At 40.3% G+C, this 27,182-nt stretch overlaps 4 protein-coding genes and 3 non-coding genes across 9 annotated transcripts in view; 5 read left to right on the top strand and 2 right to left on the bottom strand.

Moving 5' to 3' along the window:
* The first annotated feature begins 630 nt into the window (after positions 1 to 630).
* Positions 631 to 703, top strand: trnar-ucg (transfer RNA arginine (anticodon UCG)). Its single transcript has one exon. It is a non-coding gene; the product is annotated as a tRNA-Arg (tRNA).
* Positions 704 to 1,071: 368 nt separating this feature from the next.
* trnam-cau (transfer RNA methionine (anticodon CAU)) lies at positions 1,072 to 1,143 on the top strand. Its single transcript has one exon. It is a non-coding gene; the product is annotated as a tRNA-Met (tRNA).
* A 136-nt stretch (positions 1,144 to 1,279) lies between these two features.
* Positions 1,280 to 6,011, bottom strand: mrpl58 (mitochondrial ribosomal protein L58). Of its 3 annotated transcripts, XM_085465519.1 has the most exons (7): positions 5,953 to 6,011; positions 5,408 to 5,449; positions 2,323 to 2,347; positions 2,166 to 2,225; positions 1,979 to 2,061; positions 1,642 to 1,811; positions 1,280 to 1,563 (listed from the first exon to the last, which is right to left on the bottom strand). In XM_085465519.1, exons 1-7 carry the CDS (start codon positions 6,004 to 6,006, stop codon positions 1,479 to 1,481), a joined length of 519 nt encoding a protein of 172 aa, XP_085321645.1. In that variant the 5' UTR covers positions 6,007 to 6,011; the 3' UTR covers positions 1,280 to 1,478. The 3 variants fall into 3 exon arrangements, with proteins under 3 accessions (XP_085321645.1, XP_085321646.1, XP_085321644.1); XM_085465520.1 differs by lacking the exon at positions 5,408 to 5,449 and having other exon boundaries at positions 5,953 to 6,008; XM_085465518.1 differs by lacking the exon at positions 5,953 to 6,011 and having other exon boundaries at positions 5,408 to 5,648.
* On the bottom strand, positions 5,783 to 5,854 carry trnaq-cug (transfer RNA glutamine (anticodon CUG)). The gene has a single exon. It is a non-coding gene; the product is annotated as a tRNA-Gln (tRNA).
* A 210-nt stretch (positions 6,012 to 6,221) lies between the features above and the next one.
* Positions 6,222 to 8,389, top strand: LOC146702587 (uncharacterized). Its single transcript, XM_085465517.1, has 3 exons — positions 6,222 to 6,282; positions 7,345 to 7,433; positions 7,532 to 8,389. The coding sequence occupies exons 1-3, from the start codon at positions 6,274 to 6,276 to the stop codon at positions 8,262 to 8,264; spliced, it is 831 nt and encodes a 276-aa protein (XP_085321643.1). The 5' UTR covers positions 6,222 to 6,273; the 3' UTR covers positions 8,265 to 8,389.
* Positions 8,390 to 9,659: 1,270 nt separating this feature from the next.
* daglb (diacylglycerol lipase, beta) lies at positions 9,660 to 20,643 on the top strand. Its single transcript, XM_085465516.1, has 15 exons — positions 9,660 to 10,357; positions 10,459 to 10,610; positions 11,768 to 11,942; positions 12,048 to 12,315; positions 12,447 to 12,569; positions 12,656 to 12,783; positions 12,865 to 12,991; positions 13,090 to 13,173; positions 14,076 to 14,153; positions 14,239 to 14,319; positions 15,886 to 16,013; positions 16,252 to 16,320; positions 18,338 to 18,410; positions 18,505 to 18,758; positions 19,479 to 20,643. The coding sequence occupies exons 1-15, from the start codon at positions 10,263 to 10,265 to the stop codon at positions 19,672 to 19,674; spliced, it is 2,031 nt and encodes a 676-aa protein (XP_085321642.1). The 5' UTR covers positions 9,660 to 10,262; the 3' UTR covers positions 19,675 to 20,643.
* A 1,868-nt stretch (positions 20,644 to 22,511) lies between these two features.
* Positions 22,512 to 27,182, top strand: part of spag9b (sperm associated antigen 9b) — a 39,947-nt gene continuing 35,276 nt past the window's right edge. The window contains exon 1 of the mRNA XM_085465515.1: positions 22,512 to 23,142. Coding sequence (XP_085321641.1) covers positions 22,843 to 23,142 — 300 coding nt within the window. The 5' untranslated portion in view covers positions 22,512 to 22,842. The remainder of the gene's footprint in view (positions 23,143 to 27,182) is intronic.

Raw genomic sequence — 27,182 nt, 5'->3', positions numbered from 1 at the left:
GAGGCGTTTCAGTCATACAAAACTGGAAGGAGACCCTGGGGAAGCTGGAGAAATTCTATCACAATACTGAGTTGGGAACACTCCAGCACACCATAGGATGAGTTGGAGGTGATGGCTGGTAAGAGGAAGGCTAGGTTATCCCCTGTCCAGAGAATTGACTGCATAAACCAGATATGGGCAGGGATGTTAAACTCATTTTGCATTGTGGGCCATATACAAGTCAGATATATAAAGTGTAGGTATTTGTTTAAAAATATAAGGAGCTAAAGTAAAAGGTTGTCAGAAAAATAACTACTTAAGTAAAGTACAGGTATCTGAAAAGTTAACGAAGAAAGTAAACAGTAACAAAGTATTTGTACTTTGTTGCTTCCCACCTCTGTGCCACTTTTTAAAGTGACTTTAGCTGATGTATTATTGGAGTAGTAAAAAACCACAAGACTTCAGCACATTTTGTGAGTACAGGGAAAGTTTTCTCATCAACAGCTACTGATAAAACGCTGCTGTTCTATAAGGTATAACATAATTTGTGTTGTAATAGAGGTTGAAATAGTGGTAGAAAATAAAGTACCGACGTCGTATAGTTATATATTTAGGTATTTGGATATACTTGGGTTCCTCGTCTATCAATCTGACCGCGTGGCCTAATGGATAAGGCGTCTGACTTCGGATCAGAAGATTGAGGGTTCGAGTCCCTTCGTGGTCGACTTTTGCTTACGTCGCAGCCGCCAAATTCGCTTTCGATTCAGTTGCACTTAGGCAGCTAACCTTCCACCAAACGACAGCAGTTTTTTGGAATGTTTGTGTCCTTGAGTCAATGTTAAAATTAAAAGCCAAACGAAATGAAGATGTTGTGTATGTGAAACGGAACTCCTACTGAAGCTAATAATGATTGATGGTATCCGTCCAAGCGAACGCTAACGTTATGGTTAACTTACTAGCGAAAACGATTATTCCTTAAGATTAAGACACTAATGTTACAAAAGCTAGCAATCTTACCAGTCAGTTCTGGCAACAACAAACACGTACAACAGTGAGTTAAATACAGAAATAATCACTCTCCTCACCATCGGCAGCAGAGTGGCGCAGCGGAAGCGTGCTGGGCCCATAACCCAGAGGTCGATGGATCGAAACCATCCTCTGCTAAGCCTTCTTTTTTTTTCATGAAAGAATAACCCTTGGCTCTTCTCTCGTCAACAAAGTGCTGTTTATTATTACTATAAGCGTAATTTTATAAGTGTCGTTAAACCTAGTGTGTTAAAGTAGCATTCTTAGTTAAAAGTAGTCTTCACTTAAAACATTGTTGGTGTTTATTATGAAACGCTTTCAGTGTTTATTTTACAAACAACAACAAAAACAAAAACAACAACAAAAACCCAATATGTACATCAACCACTTAATAAATAGTATAAGTATAAAATCACAGGATTGATTATTATAGCCACTAAATCGCAGGAGGGAGAAGTATAACAGTCATCCACTTAGTCAAAATCCACACGTCTGTTCTGCTTGGTAGCTGAATGAATCTTCTTCTTTCTGAGGCGCTCCTTGTTCCTCTTTTCCAACCTGCACAACACATTTAAGGTCAAATTTAGCCATTTTTAAAGTAGATCAACAACCAAATAACGCCACTCTAAGCAGTACCTTGCTGCCCTGAGAGCGATGTCTTCAGCTGTTGGCTCATGGGGCTTCTCACTGGCTTCTGCTATGATAGCAGAGATCTTCTGTATGCAGTCAGAAAGGTTTCTCTGCTGACTCCTACTCAGCTCTGAGGTCACCAGCAGTTCCCCCGCCTTAGTGATTCGGGTTTTGTTCTGCACAGCAACATCAAAGTGAGGGGTGAAAATTAAAAAGTTAAAAAAAATAATCTGCAAAGAGAATAACTGTATTTTCTGTTAACTGTGATGCAAGAGTAGAAATGAATGAAATTGACATCAACAAGTCAGACATATTTCTTAACTCACAGTATGTGAAAACAAACCTTTTCAAGGATTTTTTTCCGAACATCTTCTGGGATCCATTCTGCTGTTTGCACATGGAATCGGACTTCTGCTTTTGTGCTGACTGTGGATTAAAAATGGTAGACCATCTTATTAACATGCACTATGTTATGCACTAATTATGCACCAGAAAGTATTTATTTTCATTTAAAATTAAACTGTGGTAACCTTTGTTGACATGCTGACCCCCAGGACCGCTGCTTCTGCTGTAAGATACCGTCAAACGTTCTAATACATAACACAAGACCATATGGATTAATACACCGTATAAATGACATGACATTTATATGTGATTCCTCTTGAAAATATGTTTGTTTGTCCTTACCTACTGGAATGTGAACTTGGGTTTCCTGAAAAAAGTCAAAATAAAACCTGTTTCTCGATGGCAACAACTCGATGCTGTCTTATTTAATGAATCATTTCAATGTAAGCAGCTGTCTCCTGGAAGTTTTCAGTCTTTTGAATATGTGGCTTTACAGCTGAAGGCCCCATCCAAAGTTGTGTTTCTTAATGTTTACAGGCCTCCCAAATACTGCACAGACTTTTTTAATGACCTCAGTGAACTGCTGTCTGTGATCTGTGTTGATTTTGACTGTGTAATTATTGTTGGGGATTTTAACATTCATGTGGACAACCCTCAGGACAAAGGGACTAAAGACCTGAGTAACACTCTGGGCAACTTTGGGCTGACTCAGCATGTAACAGAGGCCACACATAATAGAGGACACACTCTTGACCTACTGATCTCCAAAGGCCTGAGCATTTCAAAGGTTACTGTGTCTGATGTGGGCCTGTCTGATCATTACTGTGTTTTCTTTGAAAGTAAAATCTCAGCCCACACAAATATATCAACAACAGTGATCACAAAACGGTGTATAACTGAACACAGTAGTGCAATTTTTAACCAGGTCTTCCCATTAACACCTGACCTGCCCAGAGGGTCAGTCAATGAGCTCGTCAATAGCTTCAATGCTAACATGTTAAATGTAATGGACACTATTGCTCCCATTAAGGTGAAGGTTATCTCTGGAAGGAAAAAGTCTCCATGGAGAAACTCCACACTGGTGAAAAAAGAAAAAAGAGAGTGTAGGAAAGCTGAGCGCAGATGGAGAAAAACAAACCTCCAGGTTCATTATGACATCTATAAAGAGAAACTTCACAATTATAATTTACAACTGAGGAATGCAAGGAGGTCCTACTTCTCTGACATCATCACTAAAAACAGCCATAATGCTCGGGTCTTATTTTCTACAGTTGACAGGCTAACAAACCCTCCTGTGTCAGTGGCAGCTGAACTTCATTCGACCATGGCCTGCAATGACTTTGCCAAATTCTTCACTGAAAAAATCCAAAAAATTAGACAAGCAATTGGTACATCAACAACAGATCCAGGATATGTACTGTGTCCACCGAAAAACTGTTTAAACACCATGAAACAGTTTCAACCTATTAACAGCAAAGACCTGGAGGACATCTTAGGTCAACTGAACTCCTCCTCCTGCTGTTTAGATGTCCTGCCAACAAGTTTTTTCAAAAAGGTCTCAAAGACTTTAGAGTCAGACCTGTTACAGATCGTCAACTTTTCTTTATTATCAGGTGTGTTTCCAGAATCACTAAAAACTGCTGTAATCAAACCTATACTGAAAAAAGACAATCTTGACAAGACACAAATGAACAACTACAGGCCGATCTTAAATCTCCCGTTTTTAAGTAAGATCATTGAAAAAGCAGTTTCTCAACAGCTCAGTTACTTCTTAAAACAGAATAATTGCTACGATGCCTTCCAGTCAGGTTTTAGACAGAACCACAGCACTGAAACCGCTCTGACCAAAGTGTTTAATGACATATGTCTGAATACAGACAGTGGAAAAATGTCAGTCCTAGTTTTACTGGATCTCAGTGCAGCATTTGATACAGTTGACCACAACATATTACTCAAATGACTGGAGAACTGGACAGGTCTTTCAGGAACTGTACTAAACTGGTTCAAAACATACGTAGAAAGCAGGAAATACTTTGTATCAATAGGTAACTTCACATCTGAGCAGACAAGTATCACATGTGGAGTTCCCCAAGGTTCCATCTTGGGACCCCTTCTGTTTAACATCTACATGCTCCCACTGGCACAGATTATAAACAACAACAAAATAAACTATCACAGCTATGCAGATGACACACAAATATATATCACAATGTCACCAGGAGACCGAGGCCCTGTACAGGCTCTTGGTAAATGCATTGAGGAAATCAATGACTGGTTGTGCCACAATTTTCTCCAGCTAAACAAAAACAAAACTGAGGTAATAGTCTTTGGCGCCAAAGAAAAACGATTACAGGTCACCAGAGAACTTCAATCTATACATCTAAAAACCACAAACCAGGCGAGAAATTTGGGTGTAGTGATGGATGCAGACCTAAACTTAGAAAAACACATTAAGACAATAACAAAGTCAGCTTACTATCACCTCAAGAATATATCAAGGATAAAAGATCTGATGTCTCAACAGGACCTGGAAAAACTAGTCCATGCATTCATCTTTAGTAGGCTTGATTACTGTAACAGCATCTTTACAGGTCTACCTAAAAAATCAGTCAGACAACTACAGCTCATTCAGAACTCTGCTGCTCGAGTCCTCACTAAGACCAAAAAAGTGGACCACATCAGTCCAGCTCTGAGGTCCTTACACTGGCTGCCTGTCCGTCAGAGGATAGACTTTAAAGTTCTGATGCTGGCCTATAAAGCTCTGAATGGTTTAGGACCAAAATACATCAGTGACCTCCTGACCCAGTATGAACCATCCAGATCCCTCAGGTCATCTGGATCCGGTCTTTTATCAGTTCCCAGAGTCAGAACCAGACACGGAGAAGCTGCATTCAGCTTTTATGCTCCTTATATCTGGAACAAACTCCCAGAAAGCCTCAGATCAGCTGAAACACTCAGTTTATTTAAATCCAGGTTGAAGACTCACCTGTTCTCAGCTGCATTTGAATAAAGCACCAAATCCACACTTTAAGCTTAAATTTCAAAACTTACATTTAACTACTGATTTTATCTACTGTTCTGATTTTATCTGTTTTGATTTTATATACTGTTGTTTGTTTGTTTGTTAATTAGTTAGTTAGTTTATTTGCTTGTTTTATTCAATTTTAAATCATGCTTTTTATTTGTTCTTGTTTCTAATGTCTCTGTAAAGCACTTTGAATCACCTTGTTGTTGAATTGTGCTATACAAATAAACTTGCCTTGCCTTGCCTTGCCTAAACTACTCAAACTAAACACACCCTACGTTCAATACGTCCAATAAGTTTTATTCGGAAACAGTTGGTAAACTAGTCCTTTTTTAAGGGACTTTTCAGAGGCATTCTTCCTACAACAGAAAGACAGAAACTGTTCGCGTTTATTTTACTGACCTGTGTGCCGGCTGCCTCTCGGGTCCCGTAACTAACACTCGACTGAAAAGTGTTGTTAGTGTGCCTCAGTACAACATTCCGTAATGTTACATGCTGCCTAATCACGTTTATTCCTACACAACGACAAAACACATAGGAACGTCGCGCAATGGAGGCCGCCATGTTGGAGTGACGTCTTCACGACGGTCGAAAGAACGTCGTGTAGCTGTTGCTGCGTCTCGTGACGGTAGCACATGTATGTGTGCTGGTGTATTCCACACCAAACGTCGGGGTTTGTTAGTAGTATTAAAGCTGTGTGTGTGCTAGTGAGATACATGTTAATTTACATTTGGGTTTGGTCCACATGTTTGCAAGCAGAAACATTAAGAAAAAGTTAGGTTCCACCGAGATTTGAACTCGGATCGCTGGATTCAGAGTCCAGAGTGCTAACCATTACACCATGGAACCACACGTGCGAGTGTCAATTTTTTATGTATTCAACCACGAGAAAGAAATGTCACGCTACTACCATTGGCACATAAATTATTAATACAATGTTAACTCACATGATGCAGAGGCCTGAGTTTGTTTAATGGCTCCACTAACTGGCATTTTACCATGTCACCTGTTGCTACGAACAAATCCTGTTTTTCCCGCTTTAGTCTGAACTAGGTTCTGACATTAGGGTTCCGAGGTATCTGGAAGGCGACCCTGACCTTTTAAATGACGCAAAAAACGGATCTCACTTTCTCACTGACCTTCGTTGTGGAAAGTACTCGGAGGAGACGGCTAGCTGGAAAAAGTGCAGATTGTGCAAAACTGACAGAAGGAGAAATTTACCTTTTGGACAAAGTGCTGAATTGCTCAGATTAAACAGCGGCTCTAAAATGAACAAGGTAGAAGATACACACTTTGATTTATCGCACACATTTGAATCAAAACATAGGGCCACTCATATTTGTCTTTCGATAAAATCCTTTATAAGTGATTATGAGATAAGGAGGGAACTTTTTGGGATATTTAGTATGTTTCCTCTGCTACCTGTAAACTTAAACTTAAATTAATTGTATCTCTAGGTTATTTGTTTAAACTGAATATGAACAACCCATGGTAATGTCAGGGTTGCTAGCTAGCAAACAACTACAGGCATCTTGTTTGTATTAATGGCATTACCATCAAACGGTGACTACATTTAAATTTAAAATGATACCTAAAAATGAAGAAGAACATATGAAGGATTTTGTTTCTCTTCATTTTAACTAATTATTCAAATGTGGTCTTTACACGATCTTTTTGCGTATTTCTGTTATGATCTGTTGTTAAATCTGGTAATATTGCAACTTCTGTTAACATCTGTTGTCTGTATCAATGTAAGACTCATCAAATCATCAATCTGTTTGAGTAAAATGTACTTTTAACTCATTTCAAACAATAGAAACAGTAGAATATTTGCAAAAAAACAAACAAATGCCCCTATAGCAACGAAAGCTTTATTTAAAAGTTTTGGTTCATTATATATATATGTATATATATATATTGTCTATGTGATCTCATTGCATGATTCTGTTAACATGATTTTAGTGTAGTAATATATTTTTATATCTGTTATCTATATTTAGACAAAAAGTGTTCTTGACTTTTTGATGTATGTTCTTGATGTATCATTAATCCATCTCAAAAACATTTGCCCCCATCAAAGAGGCCATAGTAACACTCACTTCTTACATGAAAAAAATGAAAATACAAAATGTAGTCTTTATTTATTTCTGCTATATAATCTTAGCACACGGTGTCACTGGGGTTTATATGTGGTGTTTCAATGCAGCCTGCTCCCAGATTTGGTTCGTGAGCGGCCGCATGAAGCAGCAGCTGATTTTAAAGTGATGATTTAAAAGTGTAAAACTGAGAGCTTTTCGAGATCTCTTGCTTGCTGAAATGTGGTTGTCTTTCTTTTCTAGATTCCCTCTGATGGAGCTGGAGGACTGGGGCCTGCTCAGTTGGACTGTGAAACAATCGCCACCCCATGCCTGCGAGATGTGTCACATGTGTAAGAAACAAGTCTAAACTCATCAGTACACCCAGAAATTGAAATTATGAGCATATACTTATTTGGTTTTCTTAATCATTTTTAATTGTTTATTCTAGGCTGCAGATGTATTTACCTGGATGTGTCGAGCCAGAATTGGAAGACATCATTTGCCCTCCGTTACAGAGCTCAAACGTCTCAGATCGTCCAAATACACTTCCACAACCTTTTAATTGTGGCACGGCTTCTTCAGAGGAGCTGATAGAGGAGGAGAGGTTTTTCCTCAAGTTGTTTATCGAGCAGTTGGTGGCTCACATTGAGATAAAGACCCACACACCAAAAAGCAATGTGGACTTGAGTAAATTAGAGGCACGTGTGAGAGAGAGAACCCCTCTTGACTTACGGTTTACTGACCCTAAAGCCTTTGACAAAATGCTCATCCCCATCTACAAAGACCTTTGCACACAGTTTGGCTCCAAATACCTTCTGCTTGCTGCCCTGGACTCTGGGGATGTTGCCTTTGAAGCAGCTGTTGCAGAAGGACTGAAAACACGGCTAACAGCGTGTGCACGGAAACCTGACAACCTGTTGAAGAGGCTTTTCTCCAAGAGGTCATCCAAGGTTGATCTGTTCAGAGATGTGAAATCACGTCACACTGATGAAAACAGCCAGGACGATGGAAAACCGATTCCATCTTTGATGAAAAGAAAGGGTGATGGTGTCCGGAAGAGGCTGTCCTCCATGGCTTCTGCTGTAAAAAAGAGATTTGGTGACAACTTTGTCACCAGCGAATGCCAAAAACGTGATTTCTTTAATGGCAAGCCTCAATTTATGATTGCCCCCCTTCTTTAATATTTATCCTGAGAGATCTGAAGATGAGCTATTAAATTTGTCTTTTTTTAAAGTAATGTTTATCTTGAAGGATTTAAGGAGGATTTGTTATATTTGGACTATTGTAATAAAACATTGAACATGGATCAGAGTAAGCTGTCAAGTTTTTTTGGATCCTCGATGGTTTCATCATATCCTGAAACTAAATGTACATCCAAAGACGTGCGTGCAAATAATATTGTAAACAAACAACAAACTGCAGTGAGAGTCATATATGTATGTAAGTATGGTATCTCTTGAGTGACATAAAAATATAGCAACAAAACCATATACTGTGTAATAAAGATGGAAACCGCATTATGCGTTTGAAGCCTCAACTTGTGTATTTTGATTATCACCAGCTCTTTTTTCCCCCACATTTATTTATTTATCTATTTTAGCTCATTTTAATTGGTGGCTCTGATTTAGGAATGAAGGACACTGCATGCTCATATGTAAGAGTCACAAAACCACAATGCTCTAAAACATGCCCAGTCTTTTTCATAATCAGTTTAACTCTTCATGAGGAACCAAATAAGAACTGTAACTAATGACTAAGACCATAAACTTCACAGGAGAGTGTTTATTGATTGATTTATTGACCCTGTTATTGTAGGGTCTACCTTACAATATAAAGCACCTTGAGACGACTGTTGTTGTGATTTGGCGCTATGTAAATAAAATTGAATTGAATTAAAGCCATACATTACACACACATAATCTTTGTCACCCCCTGTGGTAACGTGGCAAAATAATAATTTACTCTTCTAAAATCTGTCAGGCAGTCAGTAATCCAAGAGATGGTGGGATAATGTTTCTGGCATTTCCCGTAGCTTCTCTCTCAGGAGCGGCTATACTGTATACAATGCTCTTGAGAAATCAAAGAAGGAAGCCCATTTGTACCATGCAGCCATTACTAGAAGTGGTATCCAAATATTGGTAGAATCAATACCAACACTGGCATATGTATTGGATCGATACTGTGCGATAGGATCTATACTTAGATACATACAATCATCAGAAAGGAGACATGTCTGTGTAAATACTGGTCCTTTCAATAAGTCACACTTAACAAGTTTTATTTTTGTGATAGCTGTTGCTTTAGAAGACTGATTACCTATTAACTATTCAGGCATTCAAATAATAATGAACAGTCATTAAAAACGTGTTTTGACAGGTTGATGATAATTTAGTTCATAAGTCATGTCATGCTGCTCTTAAGCTGCCTTTAAGTTAAAAGTATCTGTATCGGTATAGGTATCGACAATACTCTCTCCAGTATCTCGTGTTATGAAATCGTGCTTCAGCTGGAAACTCTCAACAGAAGAGAGCTATATTTCTGTCTGTATGGTGACCAAGAAAGCGGAACTCTAGTTTGTCCCTGTTTCACCGGAAAACATATGCGGACGGACACTGCTAATTTTCCTGACAAAACAAACCCAAACCTACTCAAATGTATCAGTTTTTTGTTTCCCTAACATTTATCAGGCGACATGGCGTACTCAGTAATATGCTGACACATTACTAGCTAAGTAGCTAGTCCTTGTCATTGGTATTTGTGTTTAGTTTCTCGGAATAGCTCGATAGTATTTTTAGCTAAGGTTAGATGCTAATCGCGTAACATCCTGCAGGCTGTCCCATTAACAGCATTAGTTGCACGGTCTAATGCTAGCCAAACCAAGTGCCAGCAGGTCGCATACGTCTTAGAACAACAGAGTCACAGGTCGGTCTTGTCGGGTGTAGCTGACACAAGCGCCAGGGTGGAGTTAACGGTGTGGGGTCTAGATCGTATTGGATAATTATGCAACGTTGGAATTTTGATGAGACACCAGTGGGTGAAGATCGTTGCCAGCTGGGTTGGCTGTTGCTTTGTCAGTGAAGTCATGCATGACGTGAACTTTGTGTTGCTCAAGAGAAGCCTTTCCACCGTGTAGCGCCGAAGCCATCCTCAGTGAGAGATCTCCGCTGTTTACCTGCAAAATGCCTGGAATGGTGGTGTTTGGTCGGCGCTGGGGGATAGCCAGCGACGACCTGGTCTTCCCGGGCTCCTTTGAACTGTTCATCCGTATACTTTGGTATGTTGATTACTCTCGTGAATACTGAAACACCTTTGCTAACCTAAGCCTGCCTAACTCGGCGCATTAATATAACTGACTTTGTTGTTGCTTTTCTCCAGGTGGATTGGCACCATGGTGTTATTCATTTATCACAAGGGTCACTTCGAATGTAACGGGAGAGCAGTTCTTCATAGCTACCTGGTTGGACTGCTGGTTGTGCTGGCACTCATCATCCTCTCACTGTGTGCTATTGTCTACATCAGTGCTCAAGGTAAATTAGTTGGGGTTCATTAGAGGTCTGCCTCCTTAGTGCACACACAAGGGCCACAACCTTAACCTGAAAATGACTGAACTGTAACAGAGCAACCTAGGAACCGCAAGTAAGCCTGCAGTCTAAGAGCGAAGAGCTCTAATTGGGTGATGCTGTACCCAGTACTATAAGGTCATTAAGATAATTTGGGGCCTGATTATTCAAGACCTGAAATGTGAGGAGCAGGATTTTAAATTCAGTTCTGGATTTAACAGGAAGCCAATGAAGAGAAGCCAGTATCGGAGAAATATGCTGTCTCGTTCTAGTCCCTGTCAGTACTCTTGCAGCAGCATTTTAGATCAACTGAAGTGAACCCTGAACTGAACAATGCCATTGAGTCATTTCCCGTTTGCTTCTTTAGCAACATATATTGAGCATCTCCTTTTTATTGTGTAAGAGTTTTCTGATGGGGAAAATTGGCAAATCCTAACCCATGCATTAGACCGTGCTCGAGAAGGAGTGTGTCTTTTCCACACCTGCACTTTTCTAAAAAATGCCCAACAGAGGAGTGTATCACTACAGTCATTCAGATATGAGTAGTCTTTTACTGGCTAGCTCCCTAGTACAGAGTACACATGATGTGGGAATAGAGCAGCTAGCGAGTGGGCATCCTGTAAGCTCCCTGCATGCTCTGTTCTGGCAGCTTCTTGACTTAAATCTAATGGAGAATTTGGGGTAGTGTGGATACTTCTGAAGCGCACATTTTTCATGCTAGGTGCTACATGTGAGAAAGGACAGCTGTGAAGAATATTTTGATTTAATTCTTCTGCCTTTTCCTTCTTCATGTTGGGCAGAGAGCTGACTGAATGCTGGACTAACTTGTTGTCGCATCAAGTTGCGTTTTCTAAAAGATGTTGGATAAGGGATAGCTGGTTAGAATACTAACTTTAGATGAAAACAGTTAAAACTGTCGCAGACCATAGCATGCATCAGTCCAACACGTGATTGGCTCAAATGTTTTCTGGTTTGGCTGGTGATTGGCTCTTTGCAGAAACAATTTTACTGATTTGAAAGTTTTCAAACTAACACTCTTATATGTTGCACATTTAAAGATCTGCCTGTCTGTTATGGAAGTTTCTTTCTGTATCTTTAGTGTAAATTAATTTTTACTCTGTCAGGTACCATTACAAACCCCGGCCCGCGGCGCTCTATGCCTGCGCTGGTGTACCTGCGGGCGATACTGTATGTCCCTGAGCTGGTGTGGGCCTGTCTGGGAGCTGTCTGGGTGTCGGATGATGGCCGTGGCTGTGATCCTGCCACGGTAGGAGCCGTTATCTCGGCAGTTGTCGCCAGGTAGGTTGTTCAGGTGTGAGGATTTTGGTTTATTCAACTAGTTAATTAGTTAACGTTGCTTTGATCAACCTTTTTCCCCCTCGCTTGTTTCTGTTGTGGCAACAGCTGGATCATCCTGCTGTTCACGGCCGTGGGGGTAGTGTTTGTTTTTGACCCACTGGGAAACCCTCGTCCTCAGCCTCCTGCCATGGAGCCACTGGGAGTGCGAGACATGCAGAGCAGCGAGGGCACCCAGTTTCTATCCACGGCTCGCTCACTTGCTGTTAAAGTGTGGGAGAGCAGGCTGCGGCTCCTATGCTGCTGCCTGCCGCAGGACGAGAGCTCCCGGGCAGCGTTTTCCAGCATCTCTCAGCTCTTCAGCAGCTTCTTCTCTGTAAGAGATTTTTGAAACGAAGCAGAATACAGGCTGAAAAAAATAATGTATTTAACATTAAAATAAGCTGCGTCGAATATAATTTCCACTGATGCAAAACCCACTGTGAGATCCTCTCTGTCATGCTGCAGGACACAGATCTGGTTCCAAGTGACATAGCAGCCGGTTTGGCTCTGCTGCACCAGGAGCAGGATAAGATGGAGCGAAGCAGAGATCCTGATGTCGTAGTCCCTCACAGCCCTTCCTCTCCTGTAGTAAGTCATGATTCATGTAGATGAAGTCGAGCTCATGTTGTGAAACCAGCAAAGCAGAATCCTACTTATTTATTTACCATTTCAAGGGAGAGGATCTGGAGGACGAGCTGGAGAAAGCCACCCACTGGATGCAGTTTGCTGCGGCGGCTTACGGCTGGCCTCTGTACATTTACTCCAACCTCTTTACCGGGCCCTGCAAGCTCAGTGGAGACTGGTAAGATGCTGTGCGCGTTGGAATCAGCGGAACCTTTGGTGAGACGAGTAACCCAAATCCTAATGCGTGCACGTGTTTCAGCTGCATGAGTCGCGTAGCCGAGGACGAAATCGTTGGAGGAGATCACCTCGGCTGCCACTTCTCATCCATCCTACAAACCACTGGTTTGCAGTACAGAGACTTTATCCACGTCAGCTTCCACAACCAGGTGGGGGTTTCACTCGCCATTTACGTTACATAAGGTTCAAGTTGAAGGCCACCTCCAGCCTCACGACAGCACATCTAAGCACACGTGGTATGTTGCAGATCTATGAGATCCCCTTCTTCGTGGCTCTGGATCATAAGAGGGAGGCGATTCTGGTGGCTGTCAGAGGAACTCTTTCACTGAAAGTGAGTTGGGACCTATTTTTTCCCCCCTTTTCCCTTGCCAAAAATAGTATGGGGTATCAGCTGTCTAAGTATGGATTGTTTGTTGTATGTTTGGGGTTTTTTTCTTCCCTTCCCCACAGACAGCCCTCTCATTCTTATTTTGAAAGTTGATGCTAACCAGCTAGACATGAGCTTTCCTGTCTTGTGTTTACTTGCTGGCAGGCTTTGATGTCACTCCACCAATCTGCCTTTGTGTCCTTGCTTTATATCACAGGACACCTTCTTCAGAAGTCTTTTTCTGGCAGCATGAGATATGAAACAATACAATTGGTGGTGATTTTAGAATCATGACTGATCTATGCGTGGTGCTTTCCTCATACACAGACTTTAAGTGGCTAACCCATGTGTATTTTCAACTCATTTTCTTTTTCATCCCTCTGAGAGAACAGAGCTATCCACCATCACATTAATAGTGGACATTCCCTTTGTTCATATTTTGAAAAAAGCAGTTTTTGTACCGGCCTTTTCTGTGTGACAGATACAAAATCCAAAGAATACACTCAGAGCCACATTTGTAATGCTTACTGTCTATTCTTGTCTCTTAATTTTCAGTATCACTTCCCTCTTTTTGTGTTCAACGAAGTGAAAAGTCAGTGAAAGGATAGACTGATAAATATAGGTCTCATGTCCCCATCTGATGCCATGTGACCCTTCAGCACTCACTCAATAGCACTTATACAAAAACAAAGTTGAAGTGAAAGAAGGTGTGTTTGCATCACTGAGTGTCGACACATGTGAGTGATGTAGGTGAAATGGTGATTAGATTTGGAATAATTTAACATTTCTTCTTATGAGTCTGGAGCTTCAGGAAGGAGCTGAATGATTTTTACCCACAAGAGAGTTAAACTTCATGTCTCCTGCAGGATGTCCTCACAGACCTGTCTGCTGAATGTGAGAACCTGCCTGTAGAAGGAGTGTTGGGAGCCTGCTACGCCCACAAGGTGAACATTCATTTAAATACAGCTCTCCAAGGTTGTCATTGTTGAGGTTCCTGCCAGATTCAGCAGATGTCTGTGTCTCCTGCAGGGCATCAGCCAGGCAGCGGGTTACGTCTACAAGAGGCTGGTGAACGATGGCATCCTGAACCAGGCTTTCTCCATTGCACCGGTAAGAAATGTAACTGGGCCAGAGGCTACCTTTCAGTTGCACTTTAGGTTATTTTAGTTTTATCACAACTAGATCATTTCATCAAAGATCAGGTAGTACTTCCCACTAAACCACCTGAGAATCAGTAGTTTTCTTTTGGGGGTTTTGTTTGTGTTTTTTCCTGTTAAAAGGGTTTTTTTTTCCTTCCCACAGTCGCTAAGTGCTTGCTAATAGAGGGTCATTTGATTTTTCTTTTTTTATTCTAATATTTTAGGGTCTTTCCAATATAAAACACCCTGAGACGACTGTTCTTGTGAACTGACACTTCAGAAAATTCAATTCAGTATTATTTATAAAGTCAGTCTGAGTTACTGGTGCTTGAAGTACACAAGGGTGTGTCCAAATGTGCTTTTTATTTTGCATAATTTTTCCACCATTTGTGATCCTTGATGCTTGGCCACAAGAGAGAGCAACATAACCTTTTCCAGGCTAAAAACCAGGTTTTTTTCCTCATAACCACCTGAACATCAGTGTCACGGGACTTGTATAAAAACTGCACCGATTTAATGTCAAGAAGAACAGAAAACAAACGTTGCTATCCTGGATGTTTGAGCTGTTTTCTGATAATTCATTGAAAAGAAAAAAAAAACCCCATTTTGGTTAAACTCTCAGGGGCCAAATCCCAAAGGGGGATTGGTGTTTGGTCAGAACAAGTTATGTGATCTCAAAGGTGTCCTTTTTACCTACATTGTGAAACGAGACTCATCTTCAACACATAAGAGTCAATGGTATCTTTGAATGTAGTCATATAATAAAGAATTGTTAAATTATCCAATGTGCTCAATCCACTTATACTTAAAGCTTTATAACAGTTCTGCTTTTTAATCTGGTAAAACGTGTGATGCAAGAGCCAAGAGAACAATCACAGGGTTGTGGCTCCAAACCAAGCCCAACATGAAGGAAAAACAACTTTTTTCAACATCAGAAAGTTGTTAGTAGGTTGTTGCACATATTCTTGGTGGAAAAAACATTTTTACTACTCGAAGTATATTCTCCTTTGGATTCATTCTGCGGCACCAGCTAAGCTTCACATGCTCATGATAACCAGTTGGTAAAACCATATATGATACTGCGATTATCAAGAATTTGCACGTGTCTCACAGTGTCACCATAAGTTGTCAGTTAAACTTGCAAACCGCACCTAATTTGCTCTAACTCAGCCTTCTCAGTTTTGCAACCTTGAGTGCAGAGAATTTCAAATGTAACGTTCATTTTTATCCCACGTGGTGATGTCAACACCCTTGAAAATTTACCCAAAAAACACTTTCTGAAGTTTTCACTTGTGAATTCTCAGAAAATGAGCTTAAAGTTTGAAGGGGCTGTGTTTCAGCTGGAAACTCTATTAAAAAACTCACAAGATTTTATTTGTGAGATAATCGGAAAATATAAAACTGGCCTGCTTTTTTCCCTCCTATATGGAAAAATAACAGCTCTGCTTTCTGTGTGTGTGTGTGCACGCGGGCAGTTGTCTCCCTTCTTCTGTTTGAAGCCACACAGATGACGTGTTTGTGTTCCTGTTTTTCGTAGGAGTATAAATTGGTGATCACCGGTCACAGTTTGGGTGCTGGTGCAGCCTCAGTGCTGGCTATCCTCTTGCGCAATTCCTTCCCCACCCTGCAGTGCTATGCCTTCTCTCCACCAGGGGGCCTCCTAAGGTAAGGCTGACAAAGTCTGAGGTCAGGACCGATTTTAATTGGCAGCTACAGGCAGCTGTCTGTGGACAGATCTGGTGGAAGAGCTGGATGGCTGAGCAGTAATTAGAAAAACTGCTTTGCCACCCAGCTAATGTGATGTATGTAATGTCATATTTAAATAGTTGATTACGCTTGTAAACTGTCAGGTATGGGACAGTTTTCTTAATGTGTTTTTGTTCTACTTCCTCTCTGTGTGCAGTAAAGCTTTAGCTGATTACTCCAAGGACTTTGTGGTCTCAGTGGTCCTGGGAAAGGATCTGGTTCCCAGGTAACACGGAAAGCTCGTTACTTTATTTACTTCTTAGTAATCAGAATGTATTGAGTAACTAAATTCAGAGCTCATAGTCAGTATGTGATGCTGAATAGATGCTTGTGACACTGATCTTCACTGTTCACAGTGGATCATTAAAGGTCGTGTATATTTGTGTGTTAGCACACAGCAGTGCTGTCTTCAAAAAGCCTGCATGAATGTTCTGTGGTGAAACTATTATAGACTACTGCATGATGGAGATTCTATATTTGGCTCTACCCTGTTATTACTCACATAGGAGAATACAAGTGTAACTGACACACTCCTTTACTTTCTAAGCCTTCGTCAAAATTTTAACTCAAATTTCTATATCTAAGGATGTAAACTTGTGTGAACAGATGGTGACATGTTTTAAAAAACTGAACATTTTCAGACTCTGTAGTATTTCCTCTAAGTTGATTTCTAATAATATATTATCATGTGTTTGTATACATGATGCCATTAAAGTGATCTAAATATTAAGGAATCAAAAATGTGATCAAGTAATATAACAGCCGTGAGTGTTTTTATTTTACGTACTTGAAATATTTAGAATCTAAGAAGTCTGTTCTCTCTGTCCACTTAGTCTCAAGCCAACTTCAAATCAGGACAAAAAAGAAAAAGTGATGTTTGTTTTTGTCCTATAAGTAAGACAACGAGGAAGAGTTAGTTCAGTCACTAGCAATATGTCATTGTTAACTAATGCTAGCTCACCTGCTAACATAGACTAGCTGCTAACAGTGTGAAGTAGCAAATTCCTATCTTAAGTAACATCAGCTAATTTGGCTAATTAATGCAGCTGTTTATTTTCAAGTTATTCTATGAGCTAATTTTGTGAAATAACGATGTCACAGCAGCATTACAGCTGCTGGCTAACCATCGCTCTCTGTTCATATTGCTAGCAGTATATCTGCTGTAACAGATAAGTGGGTACATTACTACATTTATTTCACAAACAGCGCGCACGTCAGTCTGTGATTCATCAGTATTTTCTTCCCTGTACTCTACCAACATTTTTTTTTTTTTGTATTATGGTAAGAGTACCTTAGAAAATGATGATGCTGATGATAATAATAATCATTTCTTTAGGAATTAAGTTTCATGTGAAGAATATAACCGGAAGGTTTTTTTAGGCTGCAACTTCCTTTTTTCTTAAAACGTATTCTAATCACAAACTTTTTCCACTTCTGGGTTACCAGTACAAAGATAAAAAAAAACAGTAAAATAAATTCCAGACTTTTCATAAATAATATTGATGGTAGAGTTTTTTTTTATGTGTTTGTTTGTTTGTTAAAAAAAAATCCAATCCACACTCATTTGATCTAGGAAAAAAATGTGAGGGGGGGGGGAAAAATATTCCCTATTTGTAAAATATATTAACTCAAAAAAAAAAAAAAATCCTTATAAAAATCTAATAAAATAGTGGACCAGTATAGCAAAAGCCGTAATGGTCCACTTGGGGAAATAAATTTGTTTGGCCTTCAGACAACAATTCTGATCACTACACTGCCGGACAGCACAGGCAAAAACAAAAAAAACCCCAACAAGTCACTCTCAAAAGTGTGTCACTTTTAATTACACACCTATGATTATAAGCTACTCAAGGGAAATGTCAGCTTGTGAATTTAGACATTTTGCTACCACCCAACATGGATCTTTCACTGTTGTCCTCTTTCAAACCAGTTCATCGAGCAATAAAAAGGCTTTATGAGCCACCAGGGAAAGTTCGCTGGAGTTCGATGACATTTGCTGGGAAAATGATTGCTAAAGCCCCAATCACACAGGCCTACTGACTGGTCAGTGACCCCCAGGCAACCACCTGTCACTAGGGGGGAAAAAAGCATGGATGGACCAGAGTACGACACAAAATCTCCAGTTTCTCAAGTTGTTTTAGTGAATGTTTGCAGACAAACGTGATCTTTTGAGTTTTTATGAATGTTGCACAGACAACCTTATAATCAATCAACTGTCTCTGTTTGGTTTTTTTTCCGCTAAGACTGAGCATTCCAAACATGGAGGATCTGAAGAGAAAGCTACTGAAAATAGTTTCAAACTGCAATAAACCCAAAGTAAGAACCCTTCATATAGCCCTACGCCTCTAGACTATCTGGAAATGAAGTTGCACTTGTGAATTTTGGACCCTTTTTCATGTTTGCATTGCAGTACCGCATCCTGCTGCAGGGATGTTGGTATGAGTTGTTTGGCGGAGACCCGGATGACTGCCCCACTGAGATGGATAACAGGAGGGAGCAAGAGCTTAGCCAGCCCCTCCTGGGAGAGGAGTCTCTAATCGTTCGCCACTCATCCTCCTATCAGAGCCTGGGATCAGATGAATCACCCGCCCACACACCTGCACACTTGCCTCTCTTCCTGCCGGGACGCATTCTGCATATCACAGAAGATGGGCCGACACGGAGGTGGGTCTGCAAATGTTTCATGTTCCCAATGAGCAGATTCACAGCAGACTTTCCAAGTGTTGATGACTTTGTGTATCTTGTAATTCTTTTTCAAGAAAGGCAAAAGTTCTTGACACATTCTTGGTTGATCACTGACTGGTTTGCGGTTCAAAAGTACTTCATATCCCCTTCAACAGTAAAGCAATTAGGGAACCCAATGGCAATTTTGCTAGCTTAGCATATGAGGACCAGTTGTGTATTTTTGATCACTATGCTAGTGTTTCAAACTAGATGTGTGGGGGAAGGACCAAGGGTTACTGCATACTGATAGAGTACGACTGCATAGACAATTTGAATTCTTTGGGACACTAATGAGAGAAGTTATGTCCAAAGTCAACATCGTGTTGCATTTAGTAAGACTTGAAACTGGAAACTGAAGACATAAACTCATCAGAAAAATATTTACTGATGGCATGGATCAAACAGCTGAGAGCAGTTTTCCTATGCAGTTCATTTTACAACCAGAGGAGTCGCCCCCTGCTGGACGTTAGAAAAAATACCCCCATTCTTTTAAAGCAAGCTACTTCCATTATGTATCTATAGTCTGTAAACTGTGTTTAGGCTGTCATGTGTTCATGTTCATTATAACCCCTAAGCCTAACTAATAATTTTAGATGCGTATAGTGTTATGAGAGATAAGCACATAAATTATTTGGTCACTCTGTCCTCTACTTTCCTTAGATCCTGCTTTTCCCAGGTCCGGTACCGTGCAGACTGGTCAAATGAAATGGCATTCCGGAGTATTTTGATCAGCCCCAGGATGCTTACGGATCACATGCCCGACATTGTGCTCCGAGCACTCGGCACTCTGACCAAGGACAAGCCCTTTTCCCTGTGCCCTTCATCTTTAAGCGACAGCCAGCACAACGCTATCTGAAATGTACCATAGAGACTGTTTCCTTGTGTCTTCACTCCCAGCCTCCGCAATGTTTAAACCACCTGCCGATCATTTGTTTTCTGTGTGTCGATGCCTGATAAAGGACTGCTTCAGGTAGTTCGCGTGGCCTGTAATCACAACATTTCCTCATATTTTGGCTCCAAGCCTTATGAAATTTCAAAGATTTCAAATATACAAGTATTTGATCAGAGAATACGTGAAAGCGTAGCCTGTTATGATCGCCATGGAGGGAACCTTATTTGTAAAGAAACTCTCTGGAGCACAAGTTTCATTTGTTTAATTGCACTTTTAATGATTTATATCAAATAATTGTATGTATTTTGACTTTGAGTTACTCCTTGAGCATCTGAATGCCATGATCTTTGAATGTGCGTTGTGTACAATATTTGACAGTGCTGCAGTTTTTACCGTGATGCCGGTGTTGTTGATTTTTATGTCTGTGTGAGCGGTGTGTGGTTGGAAGAGGCTGCCCCCTCCTTTCTTATCTTCTTTCTCTTCAGAGAGTGAGAGCAGACTGAGTCAGAGTGATAAAGGGGTAGCTTTCGCCACAGAAACCTGTACCAGATTCACACCTTCATTGTGTAGTAGCTGTGGTTAGCTTGTCCTGTGTTTAATGTCTTGAGACATCAGGGTGAACAGTGCCTATGCATTACAGAAACCAAGCTGAGAGACACGGTGATGAGCACAGCTTGTTTACAGTGAGATTTTTTTTTTTCTTCAGTGCAGTTTGAATAGTGCATGGTGTTTGACATAAATGTGTTGGTGTAAGAAGTAGAAAGATTGTACTTACACAAAAGGTGGGAACCTGTTTACTTGCCATGGATATTGCTCATTTCAGGTGATATATATATATATATATTATATTATAATATGCCTGCATAACAATCTCAAATCCTCAATAGAAAGCATTGGACTCCTGGATGCAATTAAACTCTTTTGTGAAGCACACCTTTTTTATTCTTTCATTTTTCCCCTCTTCTGAATAAACAATGGGTTTCTCAGTGAGAGGAGCCTGTTGATCTTAGAGCCAGCAAGTTTTATAAAGCTTAACAATGGGATTAATCCACGGACTGAAGCCACAGGAGTCAGTTGGGGGGATGTAATTATGAACAGGCCAGGAGGCATTAGTTCTTACCCTATTTTTAACTTTAAACACAAATTCAAGAAAAAGGAAAAAAAAAAAGTATGACTATTGTTATGTAATGTAGACAGCTCATTTGAAAGAGGCAGCGAGATCAATGTAAGCAATAATGAAGAGTTTTAATATATATATATATATATATATATATATATATATAAATAAAATTAGTGCAGAGATTCTTTTTAGAACCTCTGCATTAATGCTATACTTGAGGCTATATATTACATGAAGACTGAAAGATACATAAAATGTGTTAAACTTTGATGTTTGGTATAAAAGGTTGCTTTCATGGAAGTGTTTACCATAAATAAAAAAGAAATTAACAACATATTATCCCTAAAAACACTTTTTTCTGTTCCAAATTGGATAAATTTGTCCTGTAAACACATTCAGTTCAGTTGATTTTTGCTTAACCTGTGCCATATAGCAACAACAGTCGCCTCATGGTGCTTTATAATGTGAAGCAAAGAACCCACAGGAATACAGAGGAAACGACAAAGATCAGAAGACCCCCTATAAGTAAGCACTCGGTGACAGTGGGAGGAAAAAAACTCCCTTTTAACAGGAAGAAACCTCCGGCAGAAACCTCATCTACCTTGACCGTTTGGGGAACAGACCCAACGTCAGATTAAAGAACATCTTCACAGGTAGAAACAGCTGTAAATAATCTTAAACCCCACCTCTAGGTAAAAGCATGACCAAATCCACTTAATAATTTAACAAGTATTACATCAAAAGGAGATCACAGTATGGAGAGCTGATAGAATGAGGGTGAAGTTTCTGCTCATTTTGTTGGATGCTTTGTTATTGTGAAAACTGCAGCAATGGTCACTATATGTGCTTGGATGAAAAGATGATGTGATGCAGTGGCAGGAGAGGCTGAAACGCTGACTGCACAACTGACCGCATTAGAAACAACTGCATATTCTCTTGATAGTACTTGAAATCTAAAGGGATGTAAATTTTGAACATGAAAGTAAAATACCGTGTGGATGAAGGAGTTGGTGAGACAGGCACATTCTTTTATCGAACCATCTTTTCATTTTTTTTAAAAAGTGTCTTACTTTCAGTTTTTCACACTCTGTCCCCCGAGGAGATGTGACGTCAGCGTCACCAACATGACATCTTCAAGTGATCCCTGTGAGCTCATATTTCCAAACTGACTCGGGAAATGACAGAGTGGTTATTCAATGCGTTACTAACGCTGCCCAAACGACATCATCCCAGGTTTGACTTATGAAGGGAATCAAATGGTACGCCTACATAACTGCTTTGTTTGTGCTGCAGTGCTAGAATTAGAAGTTGGAAGCGTGTACTAACTCGGTCAATTAAATAATTTAAATAATTATCGATATCCTTTAACGGGAAAATTACGGGTAAATTCTGTATTTTATGCATATGCAAGAAGGCGAAGCTACAAGTGTTTTTCTTTAAACCAGTTTTTGATACGATTTTTTCTCCGCCCCTCAAACGTCACTTAAAAGTAACTATATATGAGCAATAGTTAAACTCCCATTATTATTATTTTTTTAGCTCTGTAAGCACAAGCTATATTTGCTAGCATGGGCTATTGGGCTATACTGTCACCTTTTAGTGTTTTGTTTTTCCATAACTGCTAAATAATTTGTTCTGTTATGTTGCGCTTACTACTTTTTTGATTCGTTGAACTTCGCTTGTTCCCATCTTTCCAACAGCGCGTGAACGCAGCAGCAGAAGCCCATCTGTTGGATAGGGAAACTAATCAGGAGCCAAGTAAAGACTTTTCAGTACTGCTAGCTTCTAGGCTAGCAAGGTTTTAAAGTCTGCCGTCCACACGACTAAGGGATAGGACTTTGTTAATGAAGTACAGCGCCTTCGCTGCATGAGAAACAACATTCGAGCGATGTTTTAGGAGCACAGTTTTGTTGTTGCCGCGAAAGTAGAAGGTGGGTAGCCTCTGGTCAGCCGAAGCTTGCGGCTAGCTCATTAACGTTAGCTGGGAAAGAAGTGCAAGTGGAATCGGGAAAATGGAGCTGGACGACGTAGTCCTGTATCAGGACGACTCGGGCAACTCGACCATGATGTCTGAGCGGGTCTCAGGTCTGGCCAGTTCAATATACAGGGAGTTTGAACGGCTCATAGAAAAATACGACGAGGATGTGGTAAAGGAGCTGATGCCGCTGGTCGTCGCAGTGCTGGAGAACTTGGACTCGGTGTTCGCTGTCAACCAGGAGCACGAAGTGGAGCTGGAGCTGCTGAAGGAGGACAACGAGCAGCTCGTTACCCAGTATGAGCGAGAGAAGGCACTGAGAAAAAACACAGAAGAGGTGGGTCTGATTAAAAAAACAAGCAGCAACAGCGCCAAACTAATTTACAAGCGGGATTAAAGATTAAAGGCGTGTATTATGCGCTCGATGAAAGGATTTGAGCCAAAGTCAGTTGGAAAATCTGGCCACTTTACTGTTGCAATGCTTTTCAAGTACACATAAGCGCATTACTTATCCTTTTGTACTTTTTATAAAGTATATAATTATTCGGTACACTTGCATTTCATTTTCTTATAAAGATCGTCCTGTACCCAAGCCATCCCTTATGGTCAACTCTGAGACACTACACTGCTCAAGTTTTGTTGCAACATTAGGGTCTCCTTGGACCAGTAGTTGCATTATATGATGGGTTTATGCACCACCGTGTAGTTTGTTGTACTTCGCATAACCTGGCAGTGTCAGATATATGCAAACCAGTCAGTGATCTATTTGCCAGCTGGCTGCTCTTGCCTCAACCAAAAACAAGTTTGAATCTCAGTGATCAGATTCAGCTTCATGACTCATGGCTGTCTCACTGACCCTGCATTTGATTCCGCCCAAATGACACCCCCGTTGCCATGCTCTTCATGACTACAGGGCGGTTTGTGTTGGAAACACTTGTTTAGGTGCCACAGTCTTGCACACTGGGTCTGAAACCCAGGCTTATGCAGATTTGTACTTATACATTTTTCTCGCATTTGACTGCTAGAGTAGCTTTGCATGAGTTTCACACAATTTGGTTTTTAAGTAATTCATAGTTAGCTTTGCTGCAGCCCTTCAGTTCAACCACTCTTTGAGGTCTGCCCTGCCTTAAAGAGTTATGATTGGCTGCTCTTCAGAAACACAAAGTTTCAACAACAGGTGGACTGTGGACCAGTGCTGCATCCCTGAGATGGCCTTTTAAAGATGGCTCCTCTCTGATATTGTAAAGATCCAATAGTAGAAAAACTGTCTGACACATAGGATTTAAACTGTCTGAGGATTGAGCTTTTAGTTCACATGATAACCTGACCTCATTATTTGAAACTCTGGCTAGATTTGTTACAAGCATCACCACTGTGAAGCACTTAGTGTTAGTGGTTGCTTTTCTTATTTATTGCTGGGAACTTTGGGGCATGTTGCATGGGCGTGTACCTGAACGTCTACAATTACCTCAGATTGAAGTTTGGAGTAAAACTGAAGCAAGTGAAAAGATGATCAGTGTTGTATTGTCTTTTACTCAGTTTCCTCATCACGTGGTCTTATTTAAGAGAGTTGGTGTAAAACCTGCAGCTATGTAGTATGCTGTAACCGCTTCAGTGTGGCCCTGGTGCATTGTGGCTTGCACTCCTTATTCTTGCTTTTGTGAGCTGGGTAAATTTGGGGCTGTTTCTTAGCAGCTGCAGGCATGCTCATGAGTTTGATTGGCTGTCTACAGGCACTCTTATCTGTGCTTCTGTGTACATGTGTGCTCCCCTTTGTCTTTCGCTTTCAGTGTCTATTGTTAGCCATAAGTACACATTCTAAAAGTTCACTTTCCTTCAAAGAGCTGAATCAGGACTGTTAAAGTTGTTTTTAGTTTGTGGGCCATATACAATCCAATGTAATCTTAAGTTCAATTCAAATTTATTTATATAGCGCCAAATCACAACAAAAGTCGCCTCAAGGCGCTTTATATTGTACAGTAGATCGCACAATAATAGATACAGAGAAAAACCCAACAATCATATGAGCAAGCACTTTGTCGACAGTGGGAAGGAAAAACTCCCTTTTAACAGGAAGAAACCTCCGGAAGAACCAGGCTCAGGGAGGGGCGGCCATCTGCTGTGACCGGTTGGGGTGAGAGAAGGAAAACAGGATAAAGACATGCTGTGGAAGAGAGACAGAGACTAATAACAGATATGATTCGATGCAGAGAGGTCTATTAACACATATAGTGAGTGAGTAAAGGTGACTGGAAAGGAAAAACTCAATGCATCATGGGAATCCCCCGGCAGCCTACGTCTATTGCAGCATAACTAAGTGAGGATTCAGGGTCACCTGGTCCAGCCCTAACTATATGCTTTAGCAAAAAGGAAAGTTTTAAGCCTAATCTTGAAAGTAGAAATAGTGTCTGTCTCCCGAATCCAAACTGGAAGCTGGTTCCACAGAAGAGGGGCCTGAAAACTGAAGGCTCTCCCTCCCATTCTACTTTTAAATACTCTAGGAACAACAAGTAGGCCTGCAGAGCGAGAGCGAAGTGCTCTAACAGGGTGATCTGGTACTACAAGGTCATTAAGATAAGATGGGGCCTGATTATTTAAGACCTTGTATGTGAGGAGCAGGATTTTGAATTCAATTCTGGATTTAACAGGAAGCCAATGAAGGGAAGCCAAAACAGGAGAAATATGCTCTCTCTTTCTAGTCCCTGTCAGGACTCTTGCTGCATTTTGGATTAGCTGAAGACTTTTCAGCGAGTTTTTAGGACATCCTGATAATAATGAATTACAGTAGTCCAGCCTGGAAGTAATAAATGCATGAACTAGTTTTTCAGCGTCACTCTGAGACAGGATATTTCTAATTTTAGAGATGTTGCGCAAATGGAGGAAAGCAGTCTTACATATTTGTTTAATATGTGCGTTGAAGGACATATCCTGGTCAAAAATTACTCCAAGGTTCCTCACAGCGTTACTGGAGGCCAAGGTAATGCCATCCAGAGTAAGAATCTGGTTAGATACCATATTTCTAAGCTTTTCAGGGCCGAGTACAATAACCTCGGTTTTATCTGAATTAAGAAGCAGAAAGTTAGCAGCCATCCAGGTCTTTATGTCTTTAAGACGTTCCTGCAGTTTAACTCATTGGTGTGTGTTATCTGGCTTCATGCACAGATAGAGCTGGGTGTCATCTGCATAGCAGTGAAAATGTATGCTGTGTCTTCTAATGATGCTGCCTAAGGGAAGCTTGTATAATGTAAACAGAATTGGTCCTAGCACTGAACCCTGTGGAACTCCATAATTAACCTCAGTGTGTGAAGAGGACTCTCCATTTACATGCACAAACTGGAGTCTATTAGATATGATACAAACCACTGCAGTGCAGTACCTGTAATACCTACAGCATGTTCTAATTGCTCTAATAGGATATTATGGTCGACAGTATCGAATGCTGCACTAAGGTCTAGCAGGACAAGCACAGAGATGAGTCCACTGTCAGAGGCCATAAGAAGATCATTTGTAACCTTTACTAAAGCTGTTTCTGTGCTGTGATGAGCTCTGAAACTGAAACTCTTCAAATAAGCCATTCCTCTGCAGATGATCAGTTAGCTGTTTGACAACTACTCTTTCAAGGATTTTTGATATGAAAGGAAGGTTGGAGATTGGACTATAATTAGCTAAGACTGCTGGGTCTAGAGATGCTTTTTGAGTAAAGGTTTAACTACAACCAGCTTGAAGGCCTGTGGTACATAGCCGATTATTAGAGATAGGTTGATCATATTTAAGATCAAAGAATTAATTAATGGCAGGACTTCTTTGAGCAGTTTTGTAGGAATGGGGTCTAAAAGACACGTTGATGGTTTGGAGGAAGTAATTATTGAAGTTAACTCAGAAAGATCAATTGGAGAAAAAGAGTCTAACTTAACATCAATGGTACTAAAGTAGCTGTAGATAATATTACATCTGTAAATAAAAACAAATAAAGTTAACTATAACTGAGGAGAATTTTAAAGATAATTTACACCTTCTCAACAGAAGTCATACATTATCCTTGCAAGTCTTACATTGTTTTTTTTTTTTTGGTTTTTTTTGTGGTTATAGTTGCATCTTCATTTTTGACCGTTATTCATATGAGCAGTCTCCATGAAATTCAAGAGTTGTGAACTGCTGCAGAGGTTTGCTCATCTGACTTTTTTGCCAGACAGTATGCTAACAATCCAAGCTGAATTACTCACAACCGATAACTGGAATAGACGTTGCAGTAATACTTCCCTGCAAAAATTTGTTACATTATTTTAGATTGCATTAGTAAACCATTGTTCCATGTGTGAATAGGTCCTGTTTTTTTAATCCCAGTTGTTGACATTTGCCTTGACGGTTAAATGTTGA

Source organism: Copadichromis virginalis, linkage group LG8 (genome assembly GCF_057382275.1).
Source record: "Copadichromis virginalis isolate Kocher_CV1m ecotype Utaka linkage group LG8, C_Virginalis_male_GT1.1, whole genome shotgun sequence".
NCBI classification, from domain to species: domain Eukaryota; kingdom Metazoa; phylum Chordata; class Actinopteri; order Cichliformes; family Cichlidae; genus Copadichromis; species Copadichromis virginalis.
The sequence above is the reverse complement of the archived record's forward strand: the minus strand, read 5'-3'. Positions and strand labels throughout refer to the sequence as shown.

Coding starts and splice junctions, on each gene's coding strand:
- mrpl58 (XM_085465518.1), bottom strand. CDS start 5,569: ATGGCGGCCTCCATTGCGCGACGTTCCTATGTGTTTTGTCGTTGTGTA. Junction 2,226..2,322: donor CCAAGTTCACATTCCAGTAG/GTAAGGACAAAC, acceptor GTTATGTATTAG/AACGTTTGACGGTATCTTAC. Junction 1,564..1,641: donor ATCGCTCTCAGGGCAGCAAG/GTACTGCTTAGA, acceptor TGTGTTGTGCAG/GTTGGAAAAGAGGAACAAGG.
- LOC146702587 (XM_085465517.1), top strand. Junction 7,434..7,531: donor CTGCGAGATGTGTCACATGT/GTAAGAAACAAG, acceptor TGTTTATTCTAG/GCTGCAGATGTATTTACCTG.
- daglb (XM_085465516.1), top strand. CDS start 10,263: ATGCCTGGAATGGTGGTGTTTGGTCGGCGCTGGGGGATAGCCAGCGAC. Junction 13,174..14,075: donor GAGGAACTCTTTCACTGAAA/GTGAGTTGGGAC, acceptor TGTCTCCTGCAG/GATGTCCTCACAGACCTGTC. Junction 14,154..14,238: donor GAGCCTGCTACGCCCACAAG/GTGAACATTCAT, acceptor TGTCTCCTGCAG/GGCATCAGCCAGGCAGCGGG.